The sequence below is a fragment of the Trichechus manatus genome, unplaced genomic scaffold (assembly GCF_000243295.1).
Source record: "Trichechus manatus latirostris isolate Lorelei unplaced genomic scaffold, TriManLat1.0 scaffold00009, whole genome shotgun sequence".
In the NCBI taxonomy this organism is placed as follows: domain Eukaryota; kingdom Metazoa; phylum Chordata; class Mammalia; order Sirenia; family Trichechidae; genus Trichechus; species Trichechus manatus.
The window spans coordinates 2,149,834-2,164,895 of record NW_004443945.1 but is presented as its reverse complement, the minus strand read 5'-3'; the positions used below and the strand labels follow the sequence as shown (position 1 = coordinate 2,164,895).

General features: G+C 53.0%; 1 protein-coding gene across 1 annotated transcript in view; it reads left to right on the top strand.

The window, feature by feature from the left end:
• The first annotated feature begins 3,119 nt into the window (after positions 1-3,119).
• MFGE8 (milk fat globule EGF and factor V/VIII domain containing) overlaps positions 3,120-15,062 on the top strand; it is a 19,469-nt gene continuing 7,526 nt past the window's right edge. Inside the window, exons 1-6 of the mRNA XM_004370801.1 lie at positions 3,120-3,192; positions 6,051-6,176; positions 6,535-6,666; positions 8,919-9,100; positions 9,573-9,728; positions 10,420-10,564. Of these exons, the coding sequence (XP_004370858.1) occupies positions 3,120-3,192; positions 6,051-6,176; positions 6,535-6,666; positions 8,919-9,100; positions 9,573-9,728; positions 10,420-10,564 (814 nt within the window). The remainder of the gene's footprint in view (positions 3,193-6,050; positions 6,177-6,534; positions 6,667-8,918; positions 9,101-9,572; positions 9,729-10,419; positions 10,565-15,062) is intronic.

Genomic DNA, 15,062 nt, shown 5'->3' with positions numbered 1-15,062 from the left:
AATGCTGACCAGGTGATGCTAATGTGCAGCTAGGGTTTCCAGCCACAATGCTCCCACAGTCAGTGCTCAATAAATGCTTGTTGAATAAATCAATGATCGAATGTCTCTTAACTGGATAACTGTGCACTTGTGCCAGGTGGGTGGAGGAAAGCTGGTGAGGGAATCAGGAATTTTTATTCTGTAGGAGTAGGTGGCGTTAACTGTCAAGGCACCATGCTTGCAGCCCTCTCTGTCTGCAGAGGTTTTCTGCTTCAGAGGTGGATTTCTGAAGTGTGGTATATTTTTTTAATTGAGATAAAATTCATATACCATAAAATTCACCCTTTTGAAGTGTATAATTCAGTGATTTTTCATATATTCACAAGGTGTGCAACCATCACTATTATCTAATTTCAGAACATTTTCATCACCCCAGAAAGAAACCCCGTATCTGCTAGGAGTCGTTCCCTATTTCTCCTTCCTTCCAGCTCCTGGCAACCACTGATCAACTTTCTGTCTCTATGGATTTACCTGTTCTTGACATTTCACATAAATGGAATCATACAATATATTGTCTTGTGTCTTGTTTCCAAAGTTCATCCATGATGTAGCACGTATCAATACTTCATTTCTTTTTATGGCTGAGTAATATTTCATTGTAAGGATGTACATTCATTAGTTTATCCATTCATTAGTTGATGGGCATTTGTTTTGTTCCCACTTTTTGCCCATTATAAATAATGCTACTATGAACATTCATGTATGTGTTTGCATGAATGTATGTTTTCAGTTCTCTTGGGGCTATACCTAGGAGTGGAATTGCTTGGTTATATGGTTGTTGTGTGCTGCTGAGTTGATTTCGACTCATAGTGACCCTATAGGACAGAGTAGAACTGCCCCATAGGGTTTTCCTAAGCTATAATCTTTACAGGGAGCCCTGGTGGCACAGTGGTTAAGAGCTTGGCTGTTAAACAAAAGGTTGGCAGTTTGAATCCACCAGCTGCTCCTTGGAAACCCTATGGGGGCAGTTCTACTCTGTCCTATAGGGTCACTGTGATTTGGAATCGGCTCAGTGGCAACAGGTTTGGTTTTTTTTGGTTAATCTTTACAGGTGCAGGAGCTGCTGGTGGGCTCAAACCACTGACCTTTTGTTTAGCAGCTGAGCTGTTAACCATTGTGCCTCCAGGGCTCCTTATTGGTTATATGATAGTTCTGTTTAATTAACTGTGTGAGGAACTGCCAAATTGTTTTCCACAGCCGTGCATCATTTTGTATTCCCGCCAGCAAAGTCATCCAATTTCTTCACGTCCTCACCAACACTTGTTATTGTCTTTTTAATTATAGCCATTCTAGCGGATGTGAAGTGGTGTCTCATTGTGGTTTTAATTTTCATTTCCCTGACGACGAATGATGTTGGGCGTTTTTTTCATATGCTTATTGTTCATTTGTATATCTTCTTTGGAGAAATGTCGATTCCAATCTGTCGCCCACTTTTCAATTGGGTTGTCTTTTTGTGGTTGACTTGTAAGAGTTCTTTATATACTCTGAACATTGGACTCTTATCAGACATGTGATTTGCAAATATTTTCTTCCATTCTGTGGGTTTTCTTTTCACTTTTTTGCTAGTGTCCTTTGAAGCACAAAAGTTTCTAATTTTGATGAAGTTCCATTTACCTACCTTTTCTTTTGTTGCTCATGCTTTAGATGTCTTATCTAGGAAACTATTGCCTAACCCCAGGTCACAAAGATTTACACTTATGTTTTCTTCTAAACGTTTTATAGTTTTAGCTCTTACATTTAGGGCTTTGATCCATTCTGAGTTAGTTTTTGTGCATGGCCAACTTCATGCTTTTGTGTGTGGAGGTCCAGTTGTCCTAGCACCGTTTGTTGAAGAGGCTATTCTTTCCTCATTGAATGGACTTGGCTACCTTGTTGAAAATCAGTTGGTCATAGATGTATGGGTTTACTTCTGGACTCCCAATTCTATACCACTGATCTATATGTCTATCCTTATTCCAGTACCACATCATCTTGATTACGGTAGCTTTGTAGTAAATTTTGAATTTGGGAAAGCTCCCTGGTTTCCTTGCCCTTGGACAACCACTATGCTCACTTTTTTTTACCAATTGTGTATGGCTGCTTTCCAGCTAGCAGGACAGAGGTGAGTAGTTGCAGAGATCTTATGGCTGGTAAAAGCAAGCAAGCAAACAAACAGACCCGTTGCTTTAGAGTCAATCTGACACGTAGCGACCTCAGAGGAGAGTAGATTTCCCCCATAGGGTTTCCAAGGCTGTAAATCCTTACAGAAGCAGAGTTGCACATCTTTCTCCCAGGGAGCGGGTGGTGGGTTCGAACAGCTGACCTTTAGGTTAACAGCCAAACACTTAACCACTGCGCCACCAGGGCTCTGTTAGGCCAGTAAAGCCTCACCTGTTTTTTTTAGTCTTTTACCATTACAAACAATACTGCTATGAATATCCGTGTATATATGTCATTTTGCACATGTGAGCTTCCGTAGAATGAATTCCTCTAAGTGGAATTGCTAGGTCTTGAGGTCTTAGCATTTGTCATTTTGATAGATATTACCGAATAGTCTTTTAGAGAAGTTGAAGCAATTCTCACTCCTTCCAACAAGGCAAGCTTGAGCCTGTTTCCCCACAGCCTCGCACTCACAGTGCACTAATAACTTGCTATTGCCAATCTGATTACTGAATCATGGTGCTCATTGTAGTCTTAATTTGCCATTTCTCTTATTATGAACAAGGTTTAGGATCTTTTTCTAAGTCTAAAAGTTGTTGTTTTTTAAACTCCTAAGAAAACTTCCTGTCTCCTGAGCCCTTCCCTGCGCGGTCGACTGAGGACCCGGAGTCTTTGACGCGGGACCAGGGCCTGGCCGCCTGCGCGACGCACGATGCCGGCTGTGGGCGGGCAGGAGGCGGGAGCCCTTGGCCGCTCCATTCACCCCTTTCCTTCCCCGCCGCAGAGCCCCGCCTCGAGTCCGCCTCCCGCCTGCCTGGGCGGAGTGCGTGGTCGGGTGGGCGGGGCGGCGCTGCTTGATTTATTCCAGACCCGGAGAAGGAGTCAGAGCTCGCCAGTCCGATCAGCTGAGCTATTAGGTCCCGCGCCCCTGTCTCCGCAGTATGCCAGGCCCTCGCCTGCTGGCCGCGCTCTGCGGCGCGCTCCTCTGCGCCACCGGTCTCTTCGCCTTCTCTGGTGAGTGGATCCCGCCACGCGCCCGCGCTTCTGCTCTCCGCGCCGCTCGGAAGTTCGCCAGGGCGCCCTCCCTCCACCTCCAAAACCAAAGCTCATTGCCGTCGATTCCGACTCATAAAGACCCTATAGGTTAGAGGAGCGGCTGGTGGGTTCGAACCGTTGACCTTCTGGTTGGCAGCCGAGCACTTAACGGCTGCGCCGCCAGGGTTCCTCCTCCACCTCCACTGTTTGCAAACTTCTGCAAAGCGCTGGGGGCTGTGCGGAGGGAGGGACGGGCGCCGCCTCTCCTGTGTCTGCGCCAGTGTGTTTTGAGCAGTGATGGAGGCGCGAGGACCCGGGACAATGGGTGACAGCTCTGCCGCCCTCACGGATGTGGCTTACACACAACAAAGGAATCCGCTGTGCTGGGCCTCTCTTTTCCCATCTGTAAAAGGCCACTGAACTGTGCCTGACTCACAACCCCTTCTACCTGGAAGATTCCAGGACTCTTGTATTGCTAAGTCTTCTCCAGCCAACTTTGCCAGCAACCCCCTCTCAGCCCCTTCTCCGCTGGACGGTTCACTGTTTTTTTTTGGGCCCACTTGGAGGTGTCTGGTCAGTTAGGGAGGGGCTGGGGAGCCTGTGGAATGGGGCAGAGTGAGCGTGGGCTCTAGGTGGGACTCTGGAGGGGCTAACAGCCGGGAAGGCGCTTGGAAAAGGGCTCCCTCCTGCTGGGGAGTCTCCTGACTCCCTCCTGAGGCCTTGGCCAGAGCTTTATCTTCCCTGGTCCTCCCCCGCCCTCGGCCACAGCTGGGCCTCCTGTAGCCTGCTCGTGGGGCTGCCTTGGCTGGAGGGCCCACCTACTGCCCCACCGCCTTCAATGTAATGCCCCATCATCCCCGCCAGGGCTGAGAAAGGGGTGCCCTTTGCCTGGTGAGGGCAAGAACTCTTCAGGCACCCCCTCCATTGTTTTCTCACAGAAACAGGATTGGCTGAGGTGAGGGGCTCACAGCTGGGTCCTGGCTCTGCATCCCGTAGCCAGTGTGGCCCCCAGGTCTGGAGCTCAGGCCTTAAGGCCAGTCCAAACTCCCACAGACTTGGGAGCTTCTGGCCCTCCCCAGCAACCCTGAAAGACAGCTCAGTCCTCAAAGTCCCCTTCCACTCCTGTACTCCGTCTCCACGGCTTGAGCCCTGGTAAAATGTCCCTGGGGAACTCTTCTCAAAGAGCAGGACCCTGAAACCCCAAAGGAGGTTTTGCAGAGGGTGATCTGGCTTTTCTGGAAAGGGGAAGCACCTCATGTGCCCTGCACAGGTGGCCTGGCCCTTGTCAGTATAAGGCCTGGCCAGGTCCCAGACACCTTTCACTTTCCGTTTTTCCTGCTGCACTGCTGGGGGTATGGTGGGGGGTGGAATGTGAGCCTGGGAGGGAGAGGAAGAGGAGTTGGACCATGTTAGGACAGGAGTCCAGGACTCTAACCATTCTCAAGCCTCTGTCTGTGGCAGTGTCACCGCCTCCCAGGTCAGGGGAGGGATTTAACCTGCTATTTAAAGCCAATGACTAATAGCTCATTGGGAGCGGCCTTAAGCTCCTGAGGCCCTGGCTGAGGTGGAGCTCTGATGCCTCATTAATGGTGCTCTCTTCCCTGGAGCTGTGCCCTGAGCTCTCTGGGGCTTTGGGATTTCAGGAGGGCCCTCCAGCCTGGAATGGGGGGGACTCTGGGGGTGAGGAGAAAAGATTGCTCATGTCTTGCCCCAAATGACTGATTTGGGCTTGGGGCCTGGGATAGCCTTTCTGGGGTGCTAAGATCAGCTAGAGGATCCTCCTTAGCCTGGCAGACACAGTGGGCTGCAGTTCACTGGGGACAGGCTGGAGTGAGGTGGGCCTCAAGCACAGCCTTTAAGGGACTCATTTTTGAGTGTGGGGTTGGGGCCCCCTTGGCCACCCTACATACCATCATTCGGATCTAAAACCCAAATGCGTAACTTACCGCCAGTGTGCTCCTGCTCTTCCCTCTGTGTTTCCCACTGTGGCTAGTAGAGCACATCTGTCACTCCGGCCCCCAAGCAGAAGCCTCGGTGTCCTCCAACCCTCCTTCCTCCTCTGTAGTCCTTCCTGCATGTGTCTCTCCAGTCCGGCCCTCCTCTCTCACCAGATGCCTGCGACAGCTTCCTTGACGTTCTCCGGGCCTCCCACCTCACCCCCTCCAATCTGATTGCACCCAGCACAGAGGGATCTTGCTGCAGCTACAGGACGCCTCCCGACCACAGAGGAGCCCCTCAGCATCTCTGCAGATGGGCTTTTTTCCGACATTCTCCTTGCTAGAATTGAAAGTGGCTTCGCTACTCTCACCTCACACTTGAAAATCTCTGTGATTTTTTTTCTTGGTGGACAATGGTGGCGAGGCTGAAGGAAGGTTAAGAACCACCGGTTTGTAGGATGAAAAGTCTAAATGTGTCATTCATAAGGTCTCTGTTAGTCTGTCTCCAGCCCACCTTTCTAGCTGTGTCTTACTGTTCTCTACCACACCATGCTGTTCCATACTTCTACTAGTCTTCAAAATGTTCTCTTCTTGCTCCCCAGCCTGGCATACTCACACTTTGTCTTCTAGACCCAGCTCACATGTCCTCTCCTCTGCAAGAACTTCATCTCCTTGGCAGAAATCATACTTACAGTTGCCCCTTGTGCAGGCTGCTTCTGCTAAGGCATGTGACGCCTCTTCATGATGTGTTGACCTACTCACTTCTTTCCCGATAGCTTCTTGAGACCTGGACTATGCCCGATTTCTGTCTCAGGGCCCAGCACATACATGGTAATTGGCCCCCTGAAAAGTTTATCAAATGAATGACTTGCTGCCCCTGAGTCAGAGCTGCCATTGCAGGTGACTTCTGTGACTTTAACGTGTGCCTGAATGATGGGATCTGCCTGACGGGCCTGGACAATGGCACATTCTACTGCCTCTGCTCCGAAGGCTTTACGGGCCCCACGTGCAATGAGACTGAGACAGGTACCTGCCCTGGGCTGTGCCTGCCGCACCACAGCCCGGGTTCGAAGTTGTAGGGGCCTTTGGCTACTGGGCTCTTCCTGAAGTGGGCAGTGGTCCTCAACACCCTCTCTTGTTGGCCAGCATTTACCCTGGAAAAACTCCCAGGCCACTTGGGAAGCTAGGTGCTTCCCTTATTAGACTGATTCGCCTACATGTGACCATCCTTTGCTGGGGTCCATCAGGCAGATTGGGGTGGGGGGAGATGTGGACAGTAGACTGAGTTCTGGTGGTGTGTCCTTTTGGACTAGACACATCTGCTGCCCCCATCTCTGTCCCCAGCACCTGCCTGACCACCTGTCCATTTTACCTGCCTCCCCAGGTCCCTGTTTGCCAAACCCCTGCCAACACAATGCCGAATGCCAGGTGACCAACGACTCGCGCCGAGGGGACGTCTTCACCCAGTACATCTGCAAGTGCCCTCAGGGCTATGCAGGCATCCACTGTGAGACCAGTGAGTATCGGGGTGTCTGCTTGTAGGGGCAGACCCTGAGCCCCAGTCCTGGTGGCACAGGCCATGTGCTGGCCTTACCTCCTGTGTTGAGGTCTCCTCTGGGTGAGGATGGGGCAGAGCCTCAGTGAGGCCAAGGGAGGACACGGGATCCTGTTGTCCCTCCCCAGTGTCTCTCCGCCTGGACCTCTCTCCTGGGACTGCAGGCTAAGCCTCATGTTGCTCCAGGGGAGGAGGGAGTGTGGTGACCCCCAGAGGCCATGGGAATGCTGTTTCCTGGGGCAGCCTGAGCTAGACACAGAGCTCTGGAAGTTTTTGGATTTTTCTAGCAAGAGGGGAAAATAAACACACTGTTAATCCTTCAGAGCCCAGGAGGTCAGTAAATCAGGCTAGTCCTTGGGATCTGACACTTCCTGGCCCAGATCTGAACTGTGGCCTCCTCACGGAGCTGGGGGAGGAGGGAGCGGCCTGGGCGGTGGCTGGCCTGTCAGAGGCCCAGTGTGTGCAGAGGGGCTGACCCTGCTTCACTATACACTTGGCCACAAAATTGCCCTGGGTGGGTCCCCAGCCGACATGGCCAGCAGTGGCTCTCCATGCAGTCCTCTGTCCCGGCCTCACTGGAGCCCCTCCCACCCTGTGCTCCCATCCAAACAGGACTCTTCCCAGCCTGCTCTGGGGTGGGTGGGTCCACATCTGGGCCCAGGGATGGGTGGAGTCGGGGATGGGGTCCCAGGTTCCCGAAGTCCAGTGGGTCAGGCCCTAGGCATGTCAGACCGGGGGCCAGGCAGCCCTCCTCCAGGCAAATGTGGGGACGGACTCTGGTTTGCTGAGCTACAGGAGGAGGAGGGCTGGCTGGGGCTGGCTGGGTGGGAGCCGGGACCCTGGGGGAGAGCAGGTAAGGCGCCTGGGATGCCGTTGCCCTCAGAGGAGGCAGCGCCGAGGGCCCGTGCCTTGGGCTCCAGGCTGAGGCCAGATGTGTTTGAGATCCTGGGTGGGTGGGTGTATGTGGGAGCGGTAGGGGGCTTGCTACAGCAGACAGAGCCTAGGGTGGGGCCAGGTGGGCAGACTAATTACTGTGCTGGGAGCCGAGGTAACCATGGGTGTACCTGAGCTGGAATTACTCACTAAGCCCTCTTCAGGCTCCTCGGCCCGGGGTCTGCCCAGGCTGGGTATGGCGGCACCTGGTCAGAAGGTAGGGAGTGACCACACAGGCAGGGGGTCCCCCAGAGGGACCACCTTGGATGTGTGGAGTGCTCCCTGGAGCCAACAAGGATCCCACAGGTCCAAAGACTGCACATTGGGCCCCCTCTGTGTAGGCCCAGGGTGTGAGGACGATCTTGGAGGCAGACTGGGCTCAGCTCTCTGCTCAGCCCCAAGTGGCTCTGCTCCTGCGCATCTGGCTTTACCTCTTTGTGTCTCACCCTCTGCATGAGCCTGGGCTATGGGAGGTGCTCAGCAAGAGCCGTCTGCCCCTGGCTCTCTGCCTGGAAGGGATCCCTGGGAGACGAGAGAGGAGGCTCGGCCCTTTGGCAGGCCTGGTAGCTGGCCTGAAACCCTTTCCCCCAACCTGGTACCACATCACTGGGGTAGTGGTGAGGGTGACAGTCACTGACGGCTGGGCCAGGACTAGCAGGTAGAAGAGCAGAGGGTACCAGGGAGAACAGAATGATATTCATGCCCCACCGGAAAACTCCTGCCCGCGGATTCTAGAGAACACTAGGCAGATTTTCTTATTGCTTTATGTACAGTTCACATACTGTTCACTGCTGTCTGAGACGCCCCTTCTCCTGCAGCCCCCTGCTCATGTGGAAGCCAGGGCGGGGCTGGTAGTAGGGGGAGGCGAGGAAGAGGAGCTCACACTGGTATTCTCTCCCACCAGCCCACCCCCCTATGCCAGAATAATGCTGCCGGTGTCCTGTAGGAATGAGACTCCACTGGCCAGTCCTGGCAGTCCCATGTAGGCCGGCCTGGCCCACCTCCTCCCAGCAGCCCTGGGTCCCACCCCTCCGTGCCTCTGTGCTTAACCTCTCTCTCTGTCTCATCCCCAGCCCAGCCTTGTTGTGCCCCCTCACCTGTCCCCCTTTTGTGCATTATCCTCATTGTCCCTTTGTGGTCCCTGCTCTCGGTGTAGGGTCTGAGGTTCTCTCTGGCTCTGGGTCCAAGAGAGGCCACACTGCCTTACTTTCTTGTCCTCTGGGTCCCCGCTGGCCCTGGCACCTGCCAGTGGCCGCCTAACTGTCGTCTTCCTCCTTCAGGCTGCACCGTGCCGCTGGGCATGGAGCATGGTGCCATTGCTGACTCACAGATCTCTGCCTCCTCGGTGTACTTTGGCTTCATGGGTCTGCAGCGCTGGGCCCCAGAGCTGGCCCGCTTGCACCGCACGGGCATCGTCAATGCCTGGACGGCCAGTAACTATGACAAGAACCCCTGGATCCAGGTGTGGACAAGTGACTACCAGGGCCTGTGAGGGATGGCCCTGGGGCTGGGTGGTGAAGGGCTTGGCCATGGAGGGGAGAAGGTGGGATGAGCGGGCCTGCATTGGGGGCCCACCAAGGGAGGGTTCATAACTGGGGTCCAGGTAGCAAGGTAGCAGGTGCCCCCAGGTGAAGGGAGGGGGTGTACGTGTCAGTAAGTGGAAGGCAGCCTTGGGGGACCTGGAGGTAGGGGAGCAGATCCTAGTCTGTGGTGGCAGAGGCTCTCTGCCCTGGAGTGGGGCCTTGCCCTTCCTTGTGTGCCTCCATGAGCACTGGGCTCAGAGCCCTGCTCGCTCCCTGGGAGAGCACAGCCACCCCTCCTTTGTCCTGCTTGTGTTGCTCTGAGTTGGGGGAGTGATAGGAGTGGGTTGGCCTGGACCTCAGACAGAAAGAACCTGGGAGATGAGGGTACTGCCCGCTGTGCCCCCTGTGCAGGTGAACCTGCTGCGGAAGATGCGAGTGACAGGCGTGGTGACGCAGGGTGCCAGCCGTGTGGGCAGTGCGGAGTACCTGAAGACCTTCAAGGTGGCCTATAGCGATGATGGGCGCAAGTTCCAGTTTATCCAGGATGCAGAGGGGCTTCGAGACAAGGTGGGGCTTGTTGGGGCCCTAAAGAAGGGCTGTGGTTAGCACCCCCTGGGGATCTAATGCTGTCTGAGGGCCCCCAATGAGAGGAGGGTACCCTGGGCAGTTTGCCTTGAGGTGGGCCTTCAGGTGTGCCTTGGTAATCGGAAGTTAGGAAACCCAGATTGTGCCCATGTGCTATGGTTGAGAGAGAAGAATAGTGAGACTCAAAAAGGTGAAATGGCCTGTTAAGGGCGGTGGTAGAGCTGGGATGCATTCTGAGCTTCCAGGGCCGCCATGTACAGTCGTGTAGGCTGTACACTGCTCAAGGATGCCATTACCAAGTAGGCACCGTTTACAATGTAGACATCGCATGCTTATATACTTAAATCTGTCAGAAAATGGTCATCATAAATAAAGTATCTTGAGCAAAGAATGCCTTTTTCTAATTTGCATAGAGGCACCCTATAGGTTAGAGGTAGCTCTGTGTGAAAGACAGGGCCTTATGCCTAGGACCCCATGATGACCAAGAAGGGTATAAGAAGGGGAATCTGTGTTGGGGGCTGAAGGAAGGGCTAATATCCAAGCTCCTGCTAGCTTTGCTAAGTCTCTCCCAACCTCATCTATTTACCCCCGAACTGAAGCGGAAGGCAAGGCAACCTCAAGAAGTGGGACTGCCCACACTGACTGGTTCCTGTAATCTGCCCTGCCCTCCTAGGTGTTTGTGGGTAACGTGGACAACAATGGCTTGAAGACCAACTTGTTTGACTCCCCTTTGGAGGCACAGTATGTGAGACTGGTCCCTGTGATCTGCCACCGGGGCTGCACTGTCCGCTTCGAGCTGCTTGGCTGTGAGTTGAATGGTGAGTGCTGGGGGCTGTGGCCATTTCTAAGAGATGGCCCTTCCCTGCTCCCTCTTTTTTCAGCCAAGCTGAGCTGGGCAGGCAGCAGCAAGGCCCAGGGACAACAGGCAGGAGACACACACTAGGGGGCTCACCTGGCCATCAGCGGTCTTGCTCAGGGGTTTGCCCTCTGCCAACCCGTGGCCCTGAGCATTGTAGTTGGTAGAGGGAAAAAGACATTGCCTCAGTGGGATGTTTTACAGTTTTCAAAGCATTTTCACTTTCTTTGGTTAGTTCTTTGAGCTTCTAGAACAACTAGCATTAGTTCTCTTTTACAGATGTTAGCTCCATGAGGGCAGGGAGTTTATTTACTGCTGTATTCCAAGTACCTAACAGTGCCTGGCTCAATATCTGTTAGCTGTTAGTTGCCGTGAGTTGATTTCTGACTTATGGCGTCCCCCTGTATGTGCAGAGTAGAACTGTGCTCCATAGGGATTTCAAGGCTGTGACCTTTCGCAAGCACGTTGCCAGGTTCGAACCAACAGCCTTTTGGCTAGTAGTTAAGCACTTAACCATTTGTGCTACCAAGTGACTCCTTTAATATCCATACCAAAACAAACAAACCCACTGCTGTCGAGTCAGTTCCGACTCATAGCGACCCTATAGGGCAGAGTAGAACTGCCCCATAGGGTTTCCAAGGAGCAGATGGTGGATTCGAACCACAGACCTTTTGGGTAGCAGCCAGGCGCTTAACTACTTGTGCCACCAGGGCTCCAGCATCTATAGAAGTGCTCAATAAATATTTGACGAGTGAGGAATGAATGAGGAAACTGAGGCTTGGATAATTTGTTTATCGAGGGCACACAGTTGGTAGGTATTAAAGCTTTGACTAGATCCCTGGGCTCCTAACACCCACCCTTCCAGTGCTTTACCCCCCAAACCTCCTATAGTCTTCATTCTAGAGAAACATGGAGGCTTCTAGGGCCATAGGTCTGGAACTGGTGCTTCGGCTGCCCTTTCCAGGGAGATCTCTGATGAAGAGATGGGAGAAGCAGACAGGAACAGATTTCAGCTGAGCCAGAAAAATCTCAACATTGACTAACTCCAGAGCAAAGGGGCAGGGGAGGCCAAGGTGTCCCAGCAACTCTGCTCCATCCCCACTCAACTCAGCTTTCTTCTTGAGGGCTTCGTAGTTCCCTTGCTTTGCAGCCACAGTGCCACCTCCTGGCCACAGGTGGAACTGTCGGGTTCACTGAGCAGAGCTGTGTAGCAGGGAGGTGGCTCGCTGTCTTGTTTGTCTTAGCCAAGACCTGCCCTCCTGTGTCCCCTTTTTCCCCTCTGTTTTCCCGTTTCAGAGACCACCCAGTACCATCAGAGCTGAGGTCTCTGCTTGGCTGGATTTAGTCTTGTGTGTGTGTGTGTGTGTGTGTGTGTGTGTGAACTTAAGTCAGTGTTTTCATGTGTTCCCTCTCCTAGGCTTACTGCCTTTTGAGCTTTATCGTTTAAATGGCGAGTAAAAGACTGCCTTCTGCTAAAGGGACTTTTAGGCAACTAGTGGTTAAGCACTTGGCTGCTAACTGAAAGGTCGGCAGTTCAAACCCACGAGCCGCTCCATGGGAGAAAGATGCAACAGTCTGCTTCCGTAAGGATTACAGCCTTGGAAACCCTGTGGGGCAGTTCTACTCTGTCCTGTAGGGTGGCTATCAGTCGGAATCGACTTGATGGCAACAGGTGGTAAAGGTCCCTGGGTGGCACAAACATTTTGCTCTCAGCTCCTAACCTAAAGGTTAGTAGTTCAAACGCACCCAGCAGAAAGGCCTGGCAAACTGCTTCCATAAAGATTACAGCCAAGAAAGCCGTATGAAGGAATTCTACTCTGTAGCACATGGGGTTGCCATGAGTCAGAACTGGCAATGAGTTTGGTAAAGGACAGAGCCAGGTCTGTGGGAGCCCACCCTGTGTTCCTTTCCCTGAAGGCCTGTGCCACCCACTGTGGTGGTCTGAAGCCTTTGGCTGTGTTGCCTGCATGACCCTATCGCAGCTGGCGCCTTCTTAAGGCCAAGAGTGGAAGAACATCGGAAAAGTGAGGAAGTGAAGCCGCCCTGCCTACTTCCTTCTAGGACTGGGCTGCCTCCTTTCCCTTCCCAAGTAGGCATTCCAGCTGGCTGGAGAGTGTGTGTTGTGTGCATGCACGTGGGTGCACGCATGCGTGCGTGCACATGCGTGGGGCAGAGGTCTGGGCGTTCGTGGGGATCCACAGAGGCACTGGTGGCCTGTACCAGAATTCCTCTTCCCAGCCACAGTGTCCTTGGTGAATTGATTATTTAATTCAAAGATATTTATTAAGCTCCTACTGAGTGCCCAGCTCTAGGAACAATATAGGAGAGATCCTTGACCCCATGTTTTGCATTCTTGTGAGGGAGAACGGCTTGAGTCATGGAGCAAATACGCGAAAGATCAGACAGGTTAAGGGCTATGAAGAAAAAACTAGATGGTGACTGTGGGGCTGGGAAGTGGGTTAGAAGAGGTGGCACAGGGGCTGCTCTGTTGGGACGGCCTTTGAGTGGAGGCTGATTGGTGAGGCCAGCCATGTGAGAAGCTTGGAAAGAGTGTTCCAGGCAAAGGAATCAGTGAATGCAAAGGCCCTGGGGTGCGCTGAAGGCTAGAAGGAAGGCCAGTGTGGCTGGAGCCTAGAGAGCAAGGGGAGTTTGGTGGGTGATGAGGCTGGAGAGGTGGTTGGGGCCAGACCAGGTGGGGTCTTATGGACCATTTTAAGATTTGTGTCTTTATCCTGAAACAAGTGGTAGCCATTGTCTGTGGAGTGCTAGTAGGACTTGATTAGATTCGTGTCTAGAAGAGTTCCTTTAGGCTGTGTGGGGAGAATGGGGCTGAGGGGAGACCTGTGAGAAGTTTCATAGTCATCCATCCCAGAGGTGATGCTGGCTTGGATCAGGGTAGGTGGATTAGAGTCCTCTACTCCACGTGTGTGCATGGGCCAGCAAGACCAGCATCACCCAGAAGCTTGCTAGAAATGCAGACTCCTGGCCCCATCCTAGATCTGTTGAAACAGAATCCCCATTTTGACAAGACCCCCAGGTGATCTGTGATAAGCACTGCAATAGTACCTCCTAATTTTACAGATGGAGAAACTGAAGCCCATTGAGGAGAAGGGACTTCCCAGGGGCACGTAGTGAGTCCTGGAGGTCGCCTGGAGCTGGGAGTCCTGGCCCTTGCCCCGGTACCCCTCCCAATTGCATTTTACCTGGAACGACGTCCAACTTCCTGGGGAAGCCGAGCATGGCGGGGGAATGAACTGCTGAAGCAAATGATCTGTGGAAGGCCCCACCTGGAGCAAATGCTGCAGGGCTGACATTGTCCTCTGCAAAGCTGCCCCAGGCTTTAGGCTGCCTCAGGCCTTCCCAGGTCTGGAGCCAAGAGAGAAGCCACCTCCCAGCCCAGTAGCCAGTCTCTGTGGGAGGAAGGTGACAGGCATCATCAGCACACAGGAGGCAAATGTCATTAATGGCAGGGGTGCAAGCATCCAGGAAGACAGTGAGATAAACACCATGTAATAGTGCCTGCTCCCAGGACCCACCCACCCGCCCCAAATTCCCAAGGGGACACACAGTCATGGAGTGGGGATTCTGCCAGCTGTGAAACACACCCGTCATTCTCCTGGGAGGTTTCTCTCCTGCCCAGCTGTGGCCACTTAGCAGGTGCAGATGAGTAGCGTGGAGCAGCAGGCACATTCCTGAGTGTTTGGGGTGAGCCGGAGTGAAACGAAGGTCAGCTCCTCAGGAGCAGCCCTCACAGGTCTCCCGCACCCCAGAAAGGTCTGCTGCGTGTGTGAAACCCTCTGGTAGACACCGAGGGAGGGGGCTGCTGAGGTCAGACACAGGATCCTGAGTCCCAGCACTTCTCTCACTTGTATGGACTGGGAGCTACTGGGGGCAGGAATGCATCCTTGTCATTGCTGGGTCACCACCAGGCAGGCCTTCACATGTTGGGGTGGAGTGCATGGATGGTGGAGACGACATCAAGGCGAGGTGTGGCGTGGTGGTTAGAAGTTGTGTGTGTAACTTGGGCACAGCACTTAATGGCTCTTGGCCTCAGTTTTCTCGTCTGTAGAATGGGGTTAGTAATATCTGCTTAACCATTTCTGTGGCAGATTAAATGACTTTAGTTAGCACTGAATAAACAAGTGGTTGGGGTTGCCATGAATCAGATCAACTCGACGGCAGTGGGTTTGGTTTTAGGTCCCTGAGTAGGGCAAATGGTTTGCTCTTGGCTACTAAGGTTGGCAGTTTGAATCCACCCACCGGCACTGTGGAAGAAAGGCCTGGTGATCTGCTTCCGTTAAGATTACAACCACTGACTACGCAACGATAAAGAACAACGATGAAGCCGTGAAACATCTTAGAACATGGAGGAATCTGGAGGGCATTATGCTGAGTGAATTTAGTCAGTCACAGAAGGATAAATATTGTATAAGACCACTATTATAAGAACTCAAGAAAAG